Source organism: Gorilla gorilla, chromosome 2, assembly GCF_029281585.2.
Source record: "Gorilla gorilla gorilla isolate KB3781 chromosome 2, NHGRI_mGorGor1-v2.1_pri, whole genome shotgun sequence".
NCBI lineage: Eukaryota > Metazoa > Chordata > Mammalia > Primates > Hominidae > Gorilla > Gorilla gorilla.
The window spans coordinates 165,490,797-165,513,303 of NC_086017.1; the positions used below are offsets into that span (position 1 = coordinate 165,490,797).

Here is a 22,507-nt window from a genome sequence, read left to right on the forward strand (position 1 = left end):
CTAGAAAACCTCATATTTTGGGAAGACGTTCTTCTTCCAAATTGTATACATTAATATTTTTAATAATAATATTCACTGTATAAACAAAGTCATCTTACTACCTCAAAGGGATGTTAGGGGTTATTTTCATGTATAAAACAATTTAACTTGAAAACCTACCTTTTAAAAATTCCCCACTTAGGCCGGGCATGGTGGCTCACGCCTATAATCCCAGCACTTTGGGAGGCTGAGGCAGGCGGATCATGAGGTCAGGAGATCGAGACCATCCTGGCCAACATGGTGAAACCCCATCTCTACTAAAAACACAAAAATTAGCTGGGCGTGGTGGTGGGTGCCTGTAACCCCAGCTACTCGGGAAGCTGAGGCAGGAGGATCACTTGAACCCGGGAGTCGGGAGGTTGCAGTAAGCCGAGATCGCGCCACTGCACTCCAGCCTGGCGACAGAGCAAGACTCCCTCTCAAAAAAAAAAAAAATATATATATATATATACACATATATGTACATATATATATAAATATTCCCCACTTATTCTAACACATTATACATACATAGATGTGTATATATCAGAAAAAGTTTTAAGTTTAAACACTGAAATTATAGCTGGTAAATACTGAGAAGTGAAATGTGATTCATCCAATCATAAATTTATTTACTGGAAGTCTTTAGAATGCCAGGCACTGTTCTGAGTCAGGAGACACAGAGTGAACAAAACAAATCCTATCCTCAAGAACTTACACTGGCGTGGGAGGGGAAGACAAACAGATGTCAGGTGGTAACAAGTGCTATGAAAAGTAAAAAATAAAGTAAAATAAAATAAAATAAGGTTGAGAAAACAGAGAAGGATGAGAGATCCTATTATTCTACATAGGGTAATCATATGTTAAGATATAGTGTAATAAATTAAAATTAACTGTATTTTTAGTATCACTTTTTTTGTACATTGATTTTAATTAATACAATAATTTGTACATTATTTTTAACTGAAGTATTTGGTCTTGACTTAACTGCAAGGTATTTATCCAAACTAACTTATAGGAGGAAATTTTACTTTTTAAATTTCAAAGATTTCAATTACGGACAAAAACAGGAGCAAACATGAGGAAAATTGTTTATGAACTTTTTTTTTCTTTTTGTCCTTAATTCAAAAGAATAAAATTAACTTCCAATACTATCCTGTAAAAGAAAGTTCATTAATTTACATTTTTTCTTGATATACAGCTTTAAAAAAAAATTGTGTATTTAATTTGCAAATCAAATTAAATAGTGGAAAAAAGCACTTTACCTTTTGCATTCCATACGAAGGCAGCTTTTCTCTGAAATGCTGAAATTTAAAAAAAGTTTTAAATTTTCACAGAAGATATGTAATCAAATTATAATCATGGTGTTTAGGATACATCACAGGGTTAATTCGCTAGAATCTGGAAGTATTTTTATTATCTCATGGCTTGTGTAAAAACATTATAAAGAATAATTTACCAATTCCTTTTATGTCTGAAACATTCAAAACCAGAACTCCATTACATCCAGCAAAATAGAGACAATGCTTTAAGTCAGTGGCAGTAAAATGAAATCGGATCTGTCCTCTAACAGTATTCTAATGATTGCTAAATTACTTTCACTATTTTTCAATATGTTTTATATATTCATCTTAGATTTGATTTCTATATTATGTTTTTCCCACCCAACAGTGCACTATTTACTAATACATTAAGTACTGGAGCAGATTCAAAAATTTCAGGATATACTTGCCTTTGAGTGTAAGAGAAAACTTAAAACAAGTAATATCTGCAGTCAGAAAATCTGGTACTGCCATTTTAGAGCTGTGATCTCAGTTAAGTCAAACTTAAAGTATGAATGCCTCAAAGATTTTATCTCATACTGTTGCCACAAGATCTAAATGAAAAACCTTTATATAAAAAGCAAATACCAGTTTCTGACACATATAAGCTACTCAATGAATTTCAAATGTGTTAAATCACAATTAGAATACTACAAAAGGAATGACTATTTTTCCTATATTTATGTGACAATTTCTTCCTAATTCTGAAAACTTTTATGGAACTCTATACCCATATTACATAAAAACATTTAAGAAGCAGTACTGTAGTTTACATTCAACTAGGTACATATAATGTAAAAAAAAAACTTCAGTGGCATAAAAATAAAGTCAGCTTTAACAAACACCCTTTATTAAGATGGAAAAAACTGGCTGGGTGTGGTGGCTCACGCCTGTAATCCCAGCACTTTGGGAAGCCAAGGCAGGCAGATCATGAGGTTAGGAGTTTGAGACCAGCCTGGTCAGCAAGGTGAAATCCCGTCTCTACTAAAAATACAAAAAGTTAGCTGGGCATAGTGGCACACGCCTGTAGTCCCAGCTACTTGGGAGGTTAAGGCAGGAGAATTGGTGGAGGTTGTGGTGAGCCGAGATCGTGCCACTGCACTCCAGCTTGGGTGACAGAGCAAGACTCCATCTCAAAAAAAAAAAGGAAATAATTAAAAAATATATATATATAATTAATAAATAAAGAACTGTCTTTGGTAATCTAGTATTATATTATTGCCATGTTTGTTATGGTCAGGTAATTCTTACCAATACCATAAAAATAACAGTCAATGTGAAGACTGAAATGAATTCTAGTCATTTAAAATAACAAAAGCTACCACACTTATCTTACCTTGTAATAACTTATCTTGTAATAATTTTTAAATTATCTAAAAACTATTTTTAATGACATAAGTATTAACACCCCAGGTAGTCAAATGTTACCATCTTAACACAATTATACACAAGCTCTCCCACTGCATTTCAAACTGGCATTAATCATATTTGCTTTATACATGTAAATGCCACTGGAAAGAGAGGTATAGTCCAATATTCTTTCCCAAGGCAGCCAAAGTTTCTACTTTGTTAACTTTTGACCATAACCAAGATGTGAGATAATTCAACTATAAGCTCTCTGAGGACAGGAAATATCTTATTACTCTTCAAAAACAGTATAAGCATAACTGGCTGGTGTGGCTCACTCCCATAATTACAGAATTTGGGGAGGAGGAGGTAGGAGGATTGCTTGAGCCCAGGAGTTCAAGACCAGCCTGGGCAACAAAGCAAAACCCTGTCTCTACAAAAAATACAAAAATTAACCAGGCGTACTGGCACATGCCTGTAGTCCCAGCTACTCAGGAGGCTAAGGTGGAAGGATCACTTGAGCCCAGGAGGTCGAGGCTGCAGTGAGCCATGATGGCACCACTGTACTCTAGCCTGGGTGACAGAGTGAGACCCTGTCTTAAATATATATATACACACATACACGCACACATATGTAGCACAGTAACTGGCATCCAGTAAGTAGAAAATTAATGTTTATTACAGAACATAAAGAAAAAATATTGCACATGCTAAAAATGATTAAAAAGCTGAGTTCTTAAACACAGCTGAATTTTAGATCTGATTCTGTTATGAGCTATGCTCCTAACAGGTAGGTCACTTAAATCTTTTTCCTCATCTACAACAGACATGTAGTCTCTTATTCAAGGTTGTTGAGAAGCTTAAATAATATAGTACACATGAAGCATTTATGACAACATATGGGAAATAGGAAGACCACCAACTTTTTAAATGTTTTACACATTTTTCTTTCTCTGAACTAGATCAATCACCCATCTTTAGTATATGAGTTCTGTCCATCATATACAGCAAAGAGAAAGACACTAATTCCCCTTGTTAAGGCTGTTAAAGCAGCTCTTCTCAACCAGAAGATTCTGAATTAATTCATCCTGAAATTTCCTCCATTTTCAAATCACATTTTTACCCAACAGGCATCAAAGAGCTATACAATTTGGCCCTGGACAACCTCAGCTTATCTATTCTAATACGGAAATCCAACTTTCATCAGTAACAGTCAATGGAGCCTTTCTTTCCTATTAAGGAAATTCAGCTTTCATCAGTGAGCCAAGGGATCCTTTCTTTCCTATAGGAGGTGCTATATCCTTCCTTTATCAAAGACAGCAGTATGTATTTACATATTAAAGATATGGCCCTCAAGAGTTTCCTCAGTAATGTCTCTTAAAAATATACATACATACATGAGACCACTTTATTACATCTCTAGAAAAACCACAGATCACACAATTTTATGTTTTAACTGAAAGGGACCTTAAAATATCTTGCCTAGCATAGAAAGAAAATATCAGAATTCAGGAAATCTCAGGTGTTGTGATAGTCCTGTATTTAAAATGTTAGTGAACAAAGCACATCACATAATTTTTGAAATATTTAATTTTATCATCTATAAAAAGAAGGAGATGTATTAAGTAATCTGGAACAAGCTTTACAATTTTAACTGCCTTTACTGCACATGGCACCTCACTAAACTGGCCTAGAAAAGCTGAAGAGTAAGTTTTTTTTCCATTGGCACTAGCATTTCTCAAACATTTCTTCTCACCACATAAGCTTCTGTGGATGAGATAGGATACCGTAGGTTATGTGTAACTTCCATTCCCACTGCTTTTCTCTACCATTCGAAAAGAAATTAATTCCCACAGAGGATGTCTTGTTGAGGATCTCACTGATCTATGCCATGCAGCTACCTCTAACCATACATACATTTTTATCAAGTGTAAGAAAAAAATGACAAAATATTTTTTGACATCTTTCTACTACCTGCATTTCAATATACCGAAGGTCATTTTTTTTCTTTTGTAAATCTTCCAATAATTTTTGGTCTAAAGTTCCATCTGGTTCATTTTCTTGCAAGAGATACTCAGAATCTCGGTCAATATATGATCTGTTCCTGATTCTAAACATTTTTTTTTCTTGGTTTATCAACTTCTTTTCCTGGATGTCAAGTTTGTTCTCTGAGCGTGGTGTGTTCTCAGTAGAAATTTCAGTACCGTATCTGTTTTGACAAAATAAGAAAGGAAGAAAGGTCAGATGAGCCACTCCAACACTGGAACAAAACAAAACAAAACAATATGCTGTTGAAATATTTCAAAGTCATCCAAATCCAAAGCTTTTTTCTCTTAGTACAGTAATTATGAAAATATACTTAGATTCTTATAATAAATTCAAGTTTTTCTTCCCTTTAAATAGATATTGCCAGATTAAGTTATTCCTTGTGATAGTTAAAAATAAAAATCCACAGAATAGTCATTCCTTCACTGCGGTTACTTACAGTGTTTCTCTTTTTCTGGTTTTCTCGAACTTGTTTTATGTCACAACATCTTTTTTTCTTGCCACCCTTTCTGAGCTACAAATAGGATGCTACAATACACAGTCTTTGAAATACTTGTACTAATTTTTCCTCTAAATGATACAGTTCTTGTAATCTTTCTAAAACGGTAGCAATTTCACTTCTTGCAGATCTTCCAGACAGAATAATTTCATAAATACAAAGAGGACAGGTAGGGAGAACAATAAATAACAACTTAATACATCTCATATCCAGATACACTGTTATTCATACCATTTAGCTTTCCTATGGAAACATGCCATCTAAATTTTTAAAAGTCATTTTCTAAATCTGTTTAATCTACATAAGGAAAAGAAGTACGTCAAGGTTAAAATTCACTTATCGAAGAAAATAAAGATGTTATTTTTATTATTAAAGTGTTACTCTTTGCCTATTCTTTAAAAAAAATTTCTTGTCATACCCATGATCCTCAGGAGCAAACCAGGATATCTGTGCTTCTGACTCTTTATCATTCTTCGCTTGAACAGAATTCAGTAACTGTACAATTTGTTCTTCTCGTCGTTCATCCATGTGTACTACAGCTCTCTAGTTTGTGCAAAGAAAAAAGCATCCTTGTCAACATAAGAAAGCATATGCAAAAATTATTTGATACCGAAGAAAATAAAGGCTAAGTAATATATGTTCAACAAATACATATAAAAGAAAGTTATCCACACGTGTCCTCTAGCCCAATTCCCCCCTTCCCAGACCTAATTAATTAATGTTAAAATTTTCCATACATATCCTTCTAGACCTTTTCCAACAAGCATTTATAAAATTAGCCCTAATATGATTGGCAAAGAAAGCTCATTTATGTCTCTTCCTACAACTCTGGTTCTCTTACCCCCAACCCTCACATACTAATTATTATGAATTTCTCCTTATCTTAAAATTTCAAAGTTATTAAAACTCAAATGGTTTACGAAAAAAGTTGAAAACTGGAAACAGTTTGGTTGTAATGAACATTTGAAAGTTCTTACACTAAACTGAAGAATAAATTGGTAAGTAAGGCTGAGCTCAGAAGGAGTAAATAAAATTCATCAGTGCTTATAAGGTGATCCAATGTGGCAAATGACGCAGTTGCTTCAAAGAATGAGAATAAAACACAACAGACTGGACAAAGATAAAGGTCCTTGGTGAACTATGAAACTTTGCAGAAACTTTACGCATCTAAGAAATGTCCAAGGTGGAAAAAAAAAAGAGAATGAATGCCAAAACCCAATTCTTTGGAGACTTTTATATTTAGATACAGTAAGTTGAAAAGTTGAAAAACAGATTCTTCAAAATTTATGGGACTACAAACCTTAGGTTCTAACGTGCATATAAATCCACAGGCAAAAGGAAACACACACGGAGTGGTGAAAATTAGAGTGTGTTAGGTTAAAGAACCAAAGGAGGAGGAAGGTAAAAGTATAAATGAAAAGAAAACAGTCAAAAATCGAAAGAAAGAAACCATAGGACTTAATGACTATTTGGTGGAAGTTGGGGAGAGACAAAAAGGAAGAAAGAATCAAAGAAGAACTGTTTTCAAATTCAAGGGTGGATCCTGAGAGAGCAGCAGTAAGATGAATCATTAAAAGGAGGCTCTGTGTTACTGTACATTTTTGTGTACATGTGGTGGTGATGGAGGTCACAAAAGGATGCTAAGTTTGGATTTTAGGCAATTAAGAACAAAGATGAAATTTCCCGACTTGTAATAATGACTAGGTAGATGAATATATGGAAATTGATCTCTGAGAGGTTTTGTTTTTAGAGTTATGATAGAAATTTTGGAGTGTTCTGCAAAGTTGAAATCACAGAGACACAGGAATTCTCTTAATTTACAAATAATACCACCTCCAAAGATGAGGACAGACGGATGACCAAGTCTGGCATTCACGGGGCCAAGGCAAGAAAATAAGTCAGAGGAATAATCAAGAGAACAAACAAAAGACTAGGAGCACACAGTGAGAAAACCACTCCTATGAAGTGAAGAAAGGTGTTAAAAAAGGACTCAGAAGTATAAAATGGACGTAACTAAGGCAGAGAACTGAAAAAATTACTACTGTATCCAACAACTAGGCAGTTGGGCATGATCTTCAAGGTATTTTTGGTTTTTGAGGTTTGGTTTTGATTTTTGGGGAGAAAAGAGGGAAGCAGGAGCTAGTGTAAGGAGACTGATGAAAGCAGAAGGCAATGTGTAAAATACTGTAAAATCTAGAGCAATAGATTTCAATTGTTTTTTTTATAGCAATCCACAGTAAAACTAATGACCCAGTACACACATATACAAGTAAGTAATTTCACAAAATACTTTCCTTACTCTGTACAGTGCAACTCTTATCTTCTCTTCACTGTATTCTATCCCAATTAAACAAACACCAAAATAGCGGGTCACAACAAAGTTTAACATAAAGTTTGAAAACCCAGGATGGGTAGAGGAGTATGTGTCCCAGGAGAACAAGACATAAGCATGTTTAAGACAAGAGAGAGGGTTTTATAAGACATTCTAATTCTAATCAGTATTACATGCTTTGTGAAAGCTCAAATAAGTTTACATGGGTAGGAGGATAACCTAATGTAATAAATATAAGAAATCAGTGATAAAACAACAAACCTGAAGAAGCAAAGCAAATGAACTATATGTTTCCTCCTTTTTTGAAGTGAAAATGAGTGGCTAATTTCAGTTGTCAGGACATAAAATGTCTCTACTAAAAGTCCTCTTAAGGTTTTTTGATGTATCTGTTTAGTTAGAATATAACCTATATCTGCTATTCCTACAGTTCTCACTTTTCCATGTTAACTCATTACTCTGTATTTTGTTTAGTAAACAATTTCCTAGATTGACATTTCACAATACATTGCCCACCTCCTGCCCATAACAGCACAAAAGATTATTCTAATTTTATGAGATTTCACGCCCCCGGGAAAGGTGAATTACTGGATAACATAACAGTCTACTGAAAATAAACAGATCTACACAATCTTTCAGTCCAAACTATCACAACAAAATTCGTTTTCATTAAAAAGTCAACATCAGTTGGTAGACTTTAAGATACCTTACACAATGCATATGTACAAAGTAAGCATCTGCTAATAAATAAGGAATTAGTTGAATTGTAGTACACCCAGTGGTTAACAGTGGGTAGATCTTTCTGCAAGTATACAAACAGGAAAGATGACCAAAGTATTAAATAAGTCAGTTGTGTAGTAGGATCTTGTTTTTATTACTATTAATTTGAAAAGAGGTTATTCACTCTCTATATCCTATACTTTTTGCAGTGTCTCTGCCAGATATAATTCTGGCACATGGTATGTGCCCCAGAGAAGTCTGTCAATGGAAGGAATAAACAGCTGAATCTTTTACAATGAGCATGTATGATTAGCCCTTGAAAACGTAATTTACACTCTAAATAAAAACATTTGTATTTTTAATGATGTTCTCCCCACAATGAGTTTCTGGATGCTGCAGGTAGCAGAGAACATACCTTAACTCCAAACTTGGATCTTGCCTTTTTGTAGGATGCCTCTCTCCCCTCTCAACAACCTTCTTCTAGTTCTACCACGCTTCACTTTATTTCACTCCTTGCCTGGAGAATCTCAAAACACATTTTTTTCATGACTATTTTCTTTTATCATAGAATTTTGATTATTTCCCACTTTCTTGGACATTCTCAAATACCCTGCTTCTAGTTTTCAGTTCCTGGCAAAAAACCCTAAATGATGTCCATCAAATTTATGTTATCAGCTTTCTAATTATCTGCAACTACTTCACACTGTCTCCCCATTCTCTGTAACAGGCCAATACCACCCTTTTGTTTGCCCTCAGCGTTCACAGGCGTTCTTCACAAAACAAAAGCCCTAAGAAAAGGTCCTCAGTTGGTTATCACCAAACCTAAACCCACCTGTATCAGAATTTATCCTTTTCTCTTTTCTTTCTTGTTATAAAAGAAGTGCATTTTAAAGGCTAACCCCTCAACCTGAGCTCTGCAGTCCAATTCCTTTCATGTCCTCAGGGCCACCTCCTTCACTGAAATTTACCTTGCTTTCCTAAATTTCTAACCTCTCCAGTAGACATTAGGCAGTCAACCGATATTCTGGTTTGCTTCTTTTAGTAATGTGGTAGAAAATCAAACCTTGCTTGTTATAAACCATTAAGATTTGGGGGTTGGTTATTACTGCAGCATAATTTGGCCCACTTTGATTTCCTCTTCACTGGGTGCTTCCCTCAGGCCATGAACATGGTCAAATCTCTTCACCTTAAAAACAAAAAACCCTCTCGTGAATTCCCCTACCCCTATCAGCTACGGCACTATTTTTCTTCCTCATCTTCACAGCAAAACCACTGGAAAATGTTCCACTTCTGAATCTCTGTTTCACTTGCCACCCTACTGCAATCTGGCTTTTACTTCCACAATGCCACAGAAAGGACTCCCATTAAGATCATCAATGACCTTGTTGATAAATCCAATAGACATTCTCTGCTCTTACATCATTTGTGCATGCTTGCCACTATTAATTACTTCTTGTTGATACGCTCTTCTTTCCTTTAAACACTACTCTTAGATTTCAAAACAACACACACCTTATTTTTCTCTTCTCTGGCTGATCCTTCCTAGATTCTTTTGTAACCTTCTTTTCCTCAGCCTGTCCTTAAATTTTCATTTTCCGTATTTGACAGCCTCAGTGATCTACAGACCAGCAACACTGGCATCACCTGGGAGCCTGTAACGAAAGTCGAATCTCTGATCCCACCAGTGTCCTACATTTTAACAAGATGTCAGGTGATTCCTATGCACATTCAAGTCTGAGAAGCAATGGTCTATAGAATTCAGGCTGGGCCCACTCTATTTCTGACTGTTCACTCCCACACTCCAACTACTACCCATGAGCCCATTAACTGTCAAATACTTATCTCCAGTCTAGATTTTTCTAGGCATCAGATCTACACAGCCCTCTCCCTCCTGCAAATCCTCATTTGTATGCCCTATAACAATATCAGACTCATAGTGTCCACAGCTGAGCCTATCACCTTCTTCCAACAAGCCTGATCCTTACAGATAGGCATAAAAGAGTCATCATTAACACTGTACTCGTCCCTTCAGATAAAATACATCACAAAATCATTTTGAGTCTACCTCCTAAATCACTTTAATCTGTCCACTGCCCTCCATCTCCACTGCCAACGTGCTAATTCAAGCTGTCATTTCTCACCTTAGTTACTGCAAGGGCTACTTAACTGGTCCCCCTGAACCAGGATTACCTCTCTTCAATCCATTCCTTATACTGCTACCAGAGTGAATTTAAACATTTAAAATCCACTCATTTCATTCTTTGTTAAAACGTTTTAATGACTTGCTACAGTCCTTAGAAAGACTCAATGTATCTGAAGGCCCCGCGTATTTTTCTAGCCCAGAGATTTTCAAATTGCTGTTTCTGAAATTATATTAAAGGATCATGACCAGCATTAATAAAAAGAGAACAGAAAAGTTCAAAAACAAAAAAACCTCAAAGCAATGTGCAGATAATTAAATATTATTTTACAAAACTTTTCATCTAGTTATACATATGTGTGTACTGGGTTGTAAACTCAAATACATTCCTTTTTGGGCAAAGTGGCCAACAAGTTTGAAATTGACTGCCCTAACCTCATCTCAATACACTCCACATCCATGTTCTTATCTTTTACAGTTTCTCGAACTGAAAATGTGCTTCCTTGATCTCTATGTTATGGCACATGCTACTGCCTTTGCCTGGAATCTTTTCCAAACCCCAAACTTCAAACACACACACGTACATTCACTTTGTTATCTTTCAAGTTTCAGCTTAAGGGTTACTGTCCCTGAAAAATCTTCTAAAATACCTTGCCCTGAGTTAGGTGATAGCCCATATTCTCTAATACCTTAATACTGTATTCTATTTATCGCTCCAAACACACCACAATCTCTGTAGAGCCTATATCTATTTTATTAATTAATACAGTGCTTAAGATACTATCACAAAAATAATGTCCTCAATAAATATTTGTTGAAAGAACATTTGTTCAAGAATGCATCATTAGAATGTATTCATTTTCAGTCAGGAGCCATGGCTCACGCCTGTAATCCCAGCACTTTGGGAGGCTGGGGCTGGTGGATCACCTGAGGTCAGGAGCTCAAGACCAGCCTGGCCAACATGGCAAAACCCTGTCTCTTCTAAAGATACAAAAATTAGCCAAGTGTGGTGGTACACACCTGTAATCTCAGCTACTCAGGAAGCAGAGGGTGCAGTGAGCCAAGATCACACCACTGCACTCCAGACTGGGCAACAGAGTGAGACTCCAACTCAAAAAAAAAAAAAAGTCTTCATTTTGAAAACACATGACATGACTTTAGAAGTGAAAGCTACTGAAATTCTGACTGGGAAACAATGATATCAAGCTAAAGGTGGTCAAAGAAGAGCTGGGACGAGCCCATTGAAAAATACTCCTATTTAAACAAGAAAGAAAGGTACATTTTGGACAGGAGAACAGTATGACACTGTAATAAAAAGTAAAAATAAAGTATGCCTAAAAAAACTATAATTATATCAGACTGGAGACATGGGCTCAGAGAAATGTGCACAGTGGTAAACCTGTTACGTTGAAGCCGTATTACCAAGATTTCCAGAAAACACGTCAAGATGCAACTGAAATATATCAGACTGAGACAGAAGTGACATGACTTCCAATCTGAAGTTGTGAATTAGGTAATAAAATGATCTAATTTTTCCTTTTAAAAGATCACCACAGGCGGCTCTGTAAAGCACAGACAATGCAGAGCAGGAATGGAAGCTAGATGACTAGTTAGAAGGCAAGAACAGAAAACAAACAGTGGCTTGATCTATGGTAATTATTCTGGAGATAAGTGGTTAGATTGGGATATATTAACAAGGCAGAGATTTGCTGAAATGAAGGGGAAGAAGCAAAGATAAATCTCATTTGGCCCTGGCAAGTGAATAAATGGTCATGTCACCACTAAAAGGAGGATGGGAACGAAAGTAGAAATCAAAAGTTCTATTCATAACATCCACCGCACAACTGGCTATACCCTTCATGTGGAAACAATAATGAACATTTTTTCCTGACTTATTTAACTTTTCATCTGTTTAGGTATTATTTTCTCAGCTAGACTGTAAGCTCTTTGAATACCACATTTCTTCAAGTCCCTGGAGCAATATGCATAAAACCTTGTTTGAAACAGAGCCTTAATAAATAAAAGTTGTAAAGTTACTTAGACGTCCGTATCCTGATTTTCAAGCCAGTATGCCCAACGAAAAAGTTAATTTGGGGCTGTAAAAGAAATGGATTTGTTTTTTAAAGAAAAGTTTAAATTATGAAGATAAATGGATAAGGCCCCCAAAACACCTGAATGAACATGACATGGTTAAAAGAATAAAAAGAAATGGAACGGTTTAAAAATAGTAGTCTAGGCCTGGCGTGGTGGCTCACGCCTGTAATCCCAGCACTTTGGGAGGCCGAGGTGGGTGGATCACCCGAGGTCAGGAGTTTGAGACCAACCTGGCCAACATGGTGAAACCCCATCTCTACTAAAAATACAAAAATTAGCCGCAGGTGGTGGCGGACGCCTGTAATCCCAGCTACTCGGGAGGCTGAGGCAGGAGAATCGCTTGAACTTGGGAGGCGGAGGTTGCAGTGAGCTGAGATCGCGCCACTGCACTCCAGCCTGGGCGACAGAGTGAGAGCCTGTCTTAAAAAAAAAAAAAAGTTGCCTAAATGATGATCTAATTACACTCTATAATACATTTCATAAGGTGCTTTTAAAAAGTCACCAAAGGCCTATACTAAGAAAGTTCCTGCTTAATGATAAAAATTATCTTTTATTAGAATTTTATTTATTAGTCACTCGGAGAACTTTGTTTCCTTTACTACAGATCTTTAAGACACAAATCAACCTGACAATCACCTGAAGAGAGGAGAGTAAGCCAAATCATCTCTGGAGATTCCTTTTCAAAGAGAATCTGCTCATCAATAGAGATTTCTCCACCCCAACGTAAAAAACAAAAACCTAGGTTTGCGGATAATTTTCACACTAATAATAAAAGCTGGACTATTTTTCTGAATGATCCACATCCAAAACAGTGTCTGCCTGCTTTTGTTCCGCGCAAACCTATCTCAAATGTAGAAAGGTCGCTATGTGCTTCTTCACCAGGCAAAGACCTTAAAGTGACAATTATTATTCTAAGGGAAAGGACGGCCAGAGATACAACGACACTCCTAATAAAGTTAATTTCGGTTGGAACGTGAACTTAACATTTGCTTTGTCACAGTTCTCAACTCCTTTAAGCAAAGTATATATTCAGCCTGCATAAATCCTGCCTGTTTTTGGTCAGATGAGCATGGCTAATGTTACGCAGTACACCCGCTACGGGGAGCGCCAGCATAATATATTTGCGCCTCATTTACATTTCACAAAACACGTGCATCACTTAAGAAACGAAACCAGGAAAAAGGGGGCAGCGGGAGAGAGAAGAAAACCTGTGCTGCCTCATCCTCTCCACTACTGAATCCGAGATTACCTCTTGCCTCTCCGCTTCCTTGTTCTTCTGCCCCTGTTTTTTCGCGTACCACATGCCGATTTCGCGGCCTTTCAAGTGCCCGGGATGCCGGCCCCTGCCGCCTCGACCACCCCCTCCGCCGCCGCCGCCTCCTCCGGAGCCTCGGTTACCTCCATGACCCCCTGCTGGCCCCCCTCCATAGCCCCCACCGGAGCTGCGGGGACCCCCATCACGGCCCCAGTTCTGATGGTAGTCATAACTCATTGTCCCGGCGGACTACAACCCTTCAGAACCAGCAACCGCTAGAAATGGCGTCCGGGCCCGGAAGCCACTGTGCGCCCACTTCCGTTTTGCTTCCGTAGCGCCGCGCAAGAGGGCGGGCCATTTAGCGTCACAAGCAGTGGTTTCTGGTGACGTCACGGGAGGATGACCCCCGGTGGTCTGGAGGGTGGCAGGGATCAGGTTCTGTCTGAGCCCCCGAGTTGTTTATCTTTGTACCTCTGGAGCAACAGCCAGCCAAAGGCTCGTAGATTTTCTTTCCCTAGGCCCAGCAAGTGACCCAATAGCTTTTGGTTTTTACTTTCTTATTCCTGGTAAATCCGCAGTTTTCTTGCACTTAGGTCCCAGGGTAGTAAACGTCGATTGAAACAAAAGAACCCTTGGATCAATTCGCCGTCTTCTGAAGAAAAGTCTCTAAAAAATGAGTTCTTCTAGTCTTGGAAACAGCCTGACAACTATTCAAATATGTAATTTAAAATACCCTTACCTCCTTGAAAGTGTTGTCACTATTTAGTACGTTTATCCAATAGTGTTAAGATGAGCGTGTCTACCCAAATTCAGTGCAGAGCTCTTAGGCAATGTAAATAAACTACTTTGAAGATTCATGTGTTCATATGAAGCCACATACTGTTTATTAACCAGCACACTGACTGTTTTGTACAAGCTGTTCTTGAATAATCAAGTAATTGGGCCACACAGGCTTGGATGTACACCAGGAGATATCCAGCTCATGTTACAGTTAACTGATGTAAAGGTGCTGGGAATACTCACTGAACAAAGCAAGTATGGCATGAGCTTTTATTTGCCTACAGTCTTAAGGGAAAGACAAAGGCTATCTTTGTGCAGTGAATTAAGAAAGGGAAATGCTGTATGCCAGGAAGGGGTCTACAATACACCATTGTGGCCTAAAAATTATTTTGAGCAAAGACATTTGAGTTTCTGAAATATACCTGTCTAAATGCAGAACCACACGGAAGAATTCAAATCAAGCTCCTCCCTGGGAGGGAAACCCAGGAAGACTGACTCTTATCACTGGAGGTTAGAAGCTGGCAACACACTTGAATAGACATTGTCACAAAGCTATCATATCTGGCATCTGTTTTAAGGTGTCATTTATTTTTACTAAAAGTCATTTGTTTTTTCCATAAGTGCTGTTTTCCCCTTCCCTTCCCCTTTTAAGATGGTAGATAAGTCAGAACTCTGCCTCCCTGAATCACCTTTTTCTGTGAACTCTATTATGTATGTGGTTAAGTCTGTCTTTTCTCTTGCTAATCTGTTTTGTCACTTTAAGTCTGGGGCCTGCAAACACTGAATCTAAGAAAGTAGACAAAAAGTATTTCCTCCCTAAGAGCCATGAGATACTACAGCAAAAGAATTTAATTTTGGAGTTAGGTGAGTTATGCAACAACTTTTGAGATAAGTAGACTTTTGCCAGACTAATGGGCAGAAGAAAAGTATGACAGGTGAAAGGAACAATGTGTAAAGACAGATAATGATGTGAGACATCGGAGAACTTAGACAACTACCCTGAACCTTAAAGCCTGATGGGGAAGGCCAAAGAGGTAGATAGGGGTCTGATTATGGACAACTTATGTGCCACTTAAAGAACAGTGATATGTTTATGCAGAGCAGTGGTTATTTTGACTGCTTCAATTAGAAATAAATAGCGGAGACAAGAGTGGATACAGGGAAACTAGTTAATGTGATGTAGGGGAGGCAAAATGGGATGACAGGGCATTACATGAGGAAAGAATTGGAATCAGGAGACATTAGAAGGTAAAATTACTTAAATTTGATGATTCATTGAATGTGGAGAATTGGAAGGGTTAAATGACTCCAAGTTTAAGATTTGAATTATTAACCCATGGGGAGGCACATTGTATCCTGAGATGAGAAACACAGGACAAGGAGCATTTTGGGGGTGAGGGGCAGGGCAAGTTAATGTGTTTTATTTGTACATGTAGACTTTGAGGAACTTATGAAACATACAAACGGAGTATCTAGAAATCAGGCTGTAAGAGTTAAAAGCACAGAGGCCAGGTGTGGTGGCTCACACCTGTGATCCCAGTACTTTGGGAGGCCAAGGTGGGCAGATCACTTGAGGCCAGGAGTTTGAGACCAGCCTGGCCAACATGGCAAAACCGTCTCTACTAAAAATACAAAAATTAGCTGTGCATGGTGGTGCATGCCTGTAATCCCAGCTACTCGGGAGGCTGAGGCAGGAGAATCACTTGAACCCAGGAGATGGAGGTTGCAGTGAGCCAAGATCGTCCCATTGCACTCCAGCCTGGGCAACAGAGCTAGACTCTGTCAAAAAAAAAAAAAAAAAAAAAAGAAAAGTTGAAACGTTAAAAGTACAAAGAGAGTAGACTGAAATTATGTTTTGGGAGTCCTTGGCACATGTGATTAAGGCCGTAGGAATGAATAGTTTCTATAAAAGCATCCCAATTGGGCACTCCTGATGTGAAAAATATGTCAATTGTCTAAGAGATGAGATTGAGTAGGCATATTGAAGATGATAGGGGCAAAGTGGGAAGAAAATGGTGAGAGTGTTATGGGCTAAATCTTTGTGTTCATGCAAAATTCATGATGAAGCCCTAACTCCCAATATGGCTGTAGCAGAGGCCTCTAAAAAATGTAATTAAAGCAAAATGAGGTCATAAAGGTGAGATCCTGATAATAGGTTTAGTGCCCTTTAAAAAGAGACATCAGAGAGCTTGTTCCTCCCTCTCAGACGAAAGGCCATGTGAGGACAAAACAGCCATCCATGCTCCAGGAGTAGCTCTGTAAACCAAAAATAAATTTTTTTTTTTTTGAGATGGAGTCTCACTCTGTTGCCCAGGATGGAGTGCAGTGGCACAATCATGGCTCACTGCAGCCCCAACATCCCTGGTTCAAATGATCCTCCCACCTTAGCCCCCTAAAGTAGCTGGGACCATAGACGTGTACTGCCACACTCAGCTAATTAAAAAAAAAGATTGGTAGAGATGGGGTCTTCCTATTTTGGCTGGTCTGGCCTTGAACTCCTGGGCGTAAGCAATCCTCCTGTCTCGGCCTCCCAAAGTGCTGGGATTACATGTGTGAGCCACCACACCTTGCCCCAAAATAAAATTGGAAGCCCTCCCAACCAACTGAATGGACCCATCCTCTAAGCCAAAAGCATCCTAAAGTAAACCTGACTTGGTCAGGCCATGATGGGAATGGGAGGTTGGACATGCCTCATTATACCTTCCTTCCTTTGGAATCAGGTACAGCTGACCAGTATTAACATTGAAGCAGAGACCTTAAGACTGACAGAACAGACTCTTTGTAGCAATATGATGTCAACATAGTAGTAGGCCCTGAAAGAAAGCATTTTACCCCAAAATATATTTATTTGACATATTTTGAAATGGCCCTTCAAAGCTGTCTCTCATGGGGAAAATCTACATTCTGTAGAGAATCTCCTTCCCCCTTTCCATTTCTTCTCCATGATCCAGAAGAGGATTAACTAAGAGTCTGGAACCTTTTTAAGTTGAATAAGAAATATTTACAATCTATTCTTTCTGAAGCCTGCAACCTTGGAGATCTTATCAGCACAATAAGAACCTTGGTCTCCACAACTCCTTATCTTAACCCAGACAGTCCCTTCTGTTGTTTCCAGGTGTTTAGATAAACTCTTTCAATCAATCAGAAAATCTTTGAATTCACCTATGACCTGGAAAACTCCCTCCTCCTTTGAGTTGTCCCACCTTTCCAGATGGAATCAATGTGCATCTTACATGTATTGATTGATGTTTTATGTCTCCCTAAAATATATAGAACAAAGCTGTACCCTGACCACCTTGGACACATGTTCTCAGTATCTCCTGGGACTGTGTCATGGGCCATGGACATTAGCATCTGGCACAGAATAAATCTCTTCAAATGTTTTAGAGTTTGACTCTTCGCTGACAGCTCTCATTAGGAACTGGATTAGCTGGCACCTTGATCTTGGACTTCCTAGTTTCCAGACTTTAAGAAACACATTTCTGTTGTTTTAGCTGCCCAGGCTGTGGCGTTTTGTTATGACAACACAAACAGACTAATACGGAAAGTCAGAGGGGAAGAGAATTAGTGTTTATTTGTGACTTAGCATTTGCTAGGTATTAGACTAAGTGGCAGGCATTTGTGGCAGAATAATGGCCCCAAAGATGTCCTTGTCTTTTTTTTTTTTGAGGTGGGCTCTCACTCTGTTGCCCAGGATGGAGTGCAGTTGCATGACCATGGCTCATTACAGCCTCAACCTCCCAGACTCAAGCAATCCTCTCACCTCAGCCTTCCAAGTAGCTAGGACTGCAAGTGTATACCACCATGCCTGGCTATTTTTTTTATTATTATTATCTGTAGAGATGAGGTATTGCTATGTTGCCCAGGCTGGTCTTGAACTTCTGGGATCAACTGATCCTCCCACCTCAACCTCCCAAAGTGCTGAGATTACAGGTGTGAGCAACTGTGCCTGGCTGAGATGTTCATGGAAACTCCCTGGAAACTGTGAATATATTACATGGCCAGGGCAAAGTAAGGTTGCTAATCAGCCGATGTGATAATTAATTTTATATGTCAACTTAATTGGGCTAAGGGATGTTCAGAGAGCCAGTAAAACATTATTTCTAGGTAGGTCTGTGAGGGTATTTCTGGAAGGGATTAGCATTTGAATTCATAGACTGACTAAAGAAGATCACCTTCATTAATGTAAGTGTGCTTCATCCAATCCATTAAGGGCCCAAGTAGAATGAAAAGGTGGAAGGCTAATTTACTCTCTCCTCTTGAGCTATGACATCCATCTCCTGTTGTTGGACATCAGCACTCTTGGTTCTCAAGCCTTTAGGCTTGGATTAGAACTACACCACCAGCTTTCCTAGGTCTCCAGCTTATGGAAAGTATATTGTGGGACTTCTCAGTCTCCATAATCATGTGATCCAATCTCTCATGATATAGGTCAGTTTCTGTGTATCTATATCTGTCCTATTAGTTTTGTTTCTCTGGGAAACCTGATGAATGCAGCTGACTTTAAAATAGGAAGATACCCTGAATTATCTGGGTGAGCCCTATGTAATCATAAGGGTCCTTAAAAGTGAAAGAGGGTGGTAGAACAGAAGGTCATAGTGATGTGACATAAGGATTTGACTAGCTGTTGCTGGCCTTGAAGATGGAGGAAGGGGTCACAAGCAAAAGAATTCAGGCAGCCTCTAGAAACTGGAAAGAAAACAGATTCTCCCCCAGGGCTTCCAGAAAGAAATACAACCATACTGATCCTTTTGCAGTTCATGAGCATGATGATTGGGTATTCGTGCACATGTGTGAGATGTGCCACCCTCGAACCTTGTTATGACATCGGCACATTGCTCATCTAACATGAAGAAAAATAAATAAATAAAAAGAAATACAACCATATTGACACCTTGATTTTAGCCCAATGAAGACTCTTGTCAAAACATTATGCTACAGAACTGTTAGATAGTAAATTTGTGTTAGTTAAGACTGTAGTAATTTCTTATGGCTACACTAGAAAAGTAATACAATTCCTTATCTCATTTCACACAATCCTCATGACAGCCCCAGAGAAAGTTAGTGTTATCTTTATTTTCTGATAAATTGTTTTACTGCCCTTCGCCTCATGTTTGCTCATCCTAAGTAGATTCTTAGTTATAAATGTAAAATTACTATGTTTTCCATACTTCTTCAGCATGAAGTATTTAAGGTATTGCTTGAATACCTTAAAGATGAATTCTTCATCTTTTTTTTTTATCTGTACCCTGGGAAACAACTCTTATATAACTTATTCATAGGTGTAATATTCACAAAGGCATGGGGGTGAAGGAGATTTTCTTCAGTGTTCCTGGAAAATGAAATCTTTAACTTCTACTTCCACTTGGAGGTGGGGATAGGGACATGAAGATAAAAGTGACCCTACCCTTCTATAGAATATAAAGTCTGGCTATGGGCTGGAACACCTACACATAACCTCTCCATTTGGTTTCTCTGTATGGCCTAGTTTGAGCCTCCTCACAGCATTGCAGCTGGATTCAAGAGCAAATGTCACCAAGCAAGGTGGAAGTACATGACATTTGACATCTTTATGAACTAGTCTCAAATGCCACGTAGCATCACTTCCACTGTGTTTTACTAGTTGAGGCAGTTACAGATGTCCACTTAGGTTTAAGGGTGGCTAGGGCCTTAGCACACCATGGGAGTAGAGCCAAAGTCACATTAGAAGAGCAGGATGAAGGAATTAGAGACCAGCCTGGGCAACATAGGGAGACCCTGCTCTACAAAAAATCAAAAATTAGCCAGGCATCGTGGTGGAAAGCTTGTGGTCCCAGCTACTTGGGAGGCTGAGGTGGGAGAATAGCTCGAGTACAGGAGATCGAGGCTGCAGTGAGTGCATTCATGCCACTGCACTCCAGCCTGGAGAACAGAGCAAGACTCTTGTCTCAGAAAAAAAAAAAAAAAAGGAAGAAGAGGAAGAGCATGTGGGATGGAAGGAAAACAACTCTAAAATAGCACTATCCTAGGTGAATCAGATATTTGTATGAACAAATGCCATGTCTGCCTACTAATTCCATCTGTTTCCCACAAAAAGGAAAACAAAAATTGTGACTTTGTGAGGTCATAGGATTTCAAGATCCACATTAAAGACCCTCTTGAGAGATTTTCATAACATTTTCCTTTTAAAACTACAGAATCTCATTAAATTGGTGGATTTTCCTCACCCAATTTAAGCATGCAATCTTAGTTCTTAGGAAAAAATATTGTGAAAGAGTGCTAAGAAATTTTATTTAATGAATAGAACTTTTTTAATTTAAAAAGGATAATGAAAATGTAAGGCCTAAAGTTTTCAGTTAGCAAGTAGATAATGTAACTTTGCCACTCTAACTAGGTAACCATGGCTTTGTCTAAACTCTAATATTTTTTGACCCTGACATTAGAAAGTTTTTGGGGCTGAGCACGGTGGCTCATGCCTGTAATACCAGCACTTTGGGAGGCCGAGGCAGGTGGATCACTTGAGGTAAGGAGTTCAAGATCAGCGTGGACAACGTAGTAAAACCCCGTCTCTACCAAAAATTAGCTGGGTGTGGTGGCAGGTGCCTGTAATCCCAGCTACTCAGGAGGCTGAGGCAGGAGAATTGCTTGAACCTGGGAGGCAGAGGTTGCAGTGAGCCGAGATCGCACCACTGCACTCTAGCCAGAGCAACAGAAGGAGACTGTCTCAAAAAAAAAAAAAAAAAAAAAAAGAAAAAAGAAAGTTTTTGGAAGTTCTATTTGTACTAAATGGTAGAGAATACAATTTACCTCTGAGGCATGTTTTTTCCCTTATTCTTGAAAAATTACCCAGTGAGACTATGCATATGTGAAGGTAGAGCAAAGATCCTCCTCTGTAACAAAGTGTTGCAAAAACGACATGCCTCCGGATATCTAAACTGCTCTATATGACATTGCAAAAGATTGTGTTCAAAGTTTTTTTGTATTTGGATCTTTGACTGCTCAATTCCGGAAAGTGACTGTGTATTCTTGAGAGGAATGTATGTTTCTATGCATGTGTATGAATGTTTGTGAATGTGTATTCTCTATGTATTTGAAATTAAGACTTCAAGACTGTAGGAAAGACTAGTAGATATGATCTTCTTTGTATATTAAACTATAAAAGAGATTGTATAAACTAACATACATTTGGAGCAGTATAGTCTGAACTAGAGTGTTGACATCACAGATTCAGGGTTAAGACCATACAATTCAAAGTTGGGAAAATGTATCATTGTTCAATTACCGTGTGCAGTGCCTCTGCCTCTGCAGCTTATAAAAATGGGCAGGGAGCGCTATTTACATTCTGTTATGGTATAGTATGTGATTGTCTAGTTAATTACAGGGCATGTAACAGAGACAGGCTAGCTAGCTCTTCACCATATTTTGGGTTCTTCTTCCTGTACACAGCTAGATATATTTCCTAGTCTTCTCTGGAATCAGCTGTGGTTCTGTATTGAGTTCTATCCAATAGCAGAAGCTGCAATGACTGAGGTGCAGTTCTTCCAAGCCAGTCTCACTAAGCACTCCAGTGCAGAATCCTTCATGTCCTTTTCCCATCTGTCAGCTGATGCAGATGAGCATAATGATCATAAGAACCGTACATTAAAAATGTAAAACTACATGAACCTAGGCCCCTGAACCATATCTTAAAGAAGAAAGGCCCTACTGATAAGGAACATTCATTTAACTGCTGCTGCTCTCTGCCTTCCAAATCTTGTACAAATGCCTCTCATTGTTAGATGCGAAACCTGAACTTTGCGGAAAAGAAGGTCTTGGAAATAAAGTTTTCTGTCTTCTAGCCTCTGTGATACATAAAGGAGTTGAGAAACATTGAGATATTGCAGAGTATTGACAGAAAATAAATGAGATAATTGTTTTTCCCTCGAGCTACAGACTTCATAGATAGGCTTTTAAGAAATGTGTAATTTATTTCATGTTA

At 38.3% G+C, this 22,507-nt stretch overlaps 1 protein-coding gene and 1 non-coding gene across 2 annotated transcripts in view; one reads left to right on the top strand and one right to left on the bottom strand.

Moving 5' to 3' along the window:
- The window catches only part of DHX36 (DEAH-box helicase 36), a 51,044-nt gene extending 36,954 nt beyond the window's left edge, over positions 1-14,090 (bottom strand). The window contains exons 1-4 of the mRNA XM_019024430.3: positions 13,765-14,090; positions 5,651-5,775; positions 4,662-4,896; positions 1,284-1,322 (exon numbers count right to left, since the gene is read on the bottom strand). Of these exons, the coding sequence (XP_018879975.1) occupies positions 1,284-1,322; positions 4,662-4,896; positions 5,651-5,775; positions 13,765-14,007 (642 nt within the window). The 5' untranslated portion in view covers positions 14,008-14,090. The remainder of the gene's footprint in view (positions 1-1,283; positions 1,323-4,661; positions 4,897-5,650; positions 5,776-13,764) is intronic.
- A 5,205-nt stretch (positions 14,091-19,295) lies between these two features.
- On the top strand, positions 19,296-19,399 carry LOC115934216 (small nucleolar RNA U13). Its single transcript, XR_004070037.1, has one exon. It is a non-coding gene; the product is annotated as a small nucleolar RNA U13 (small nucleolar RNA).
- Positions 19,400-22,507: the final 3,108 nt, after the last annotated feature.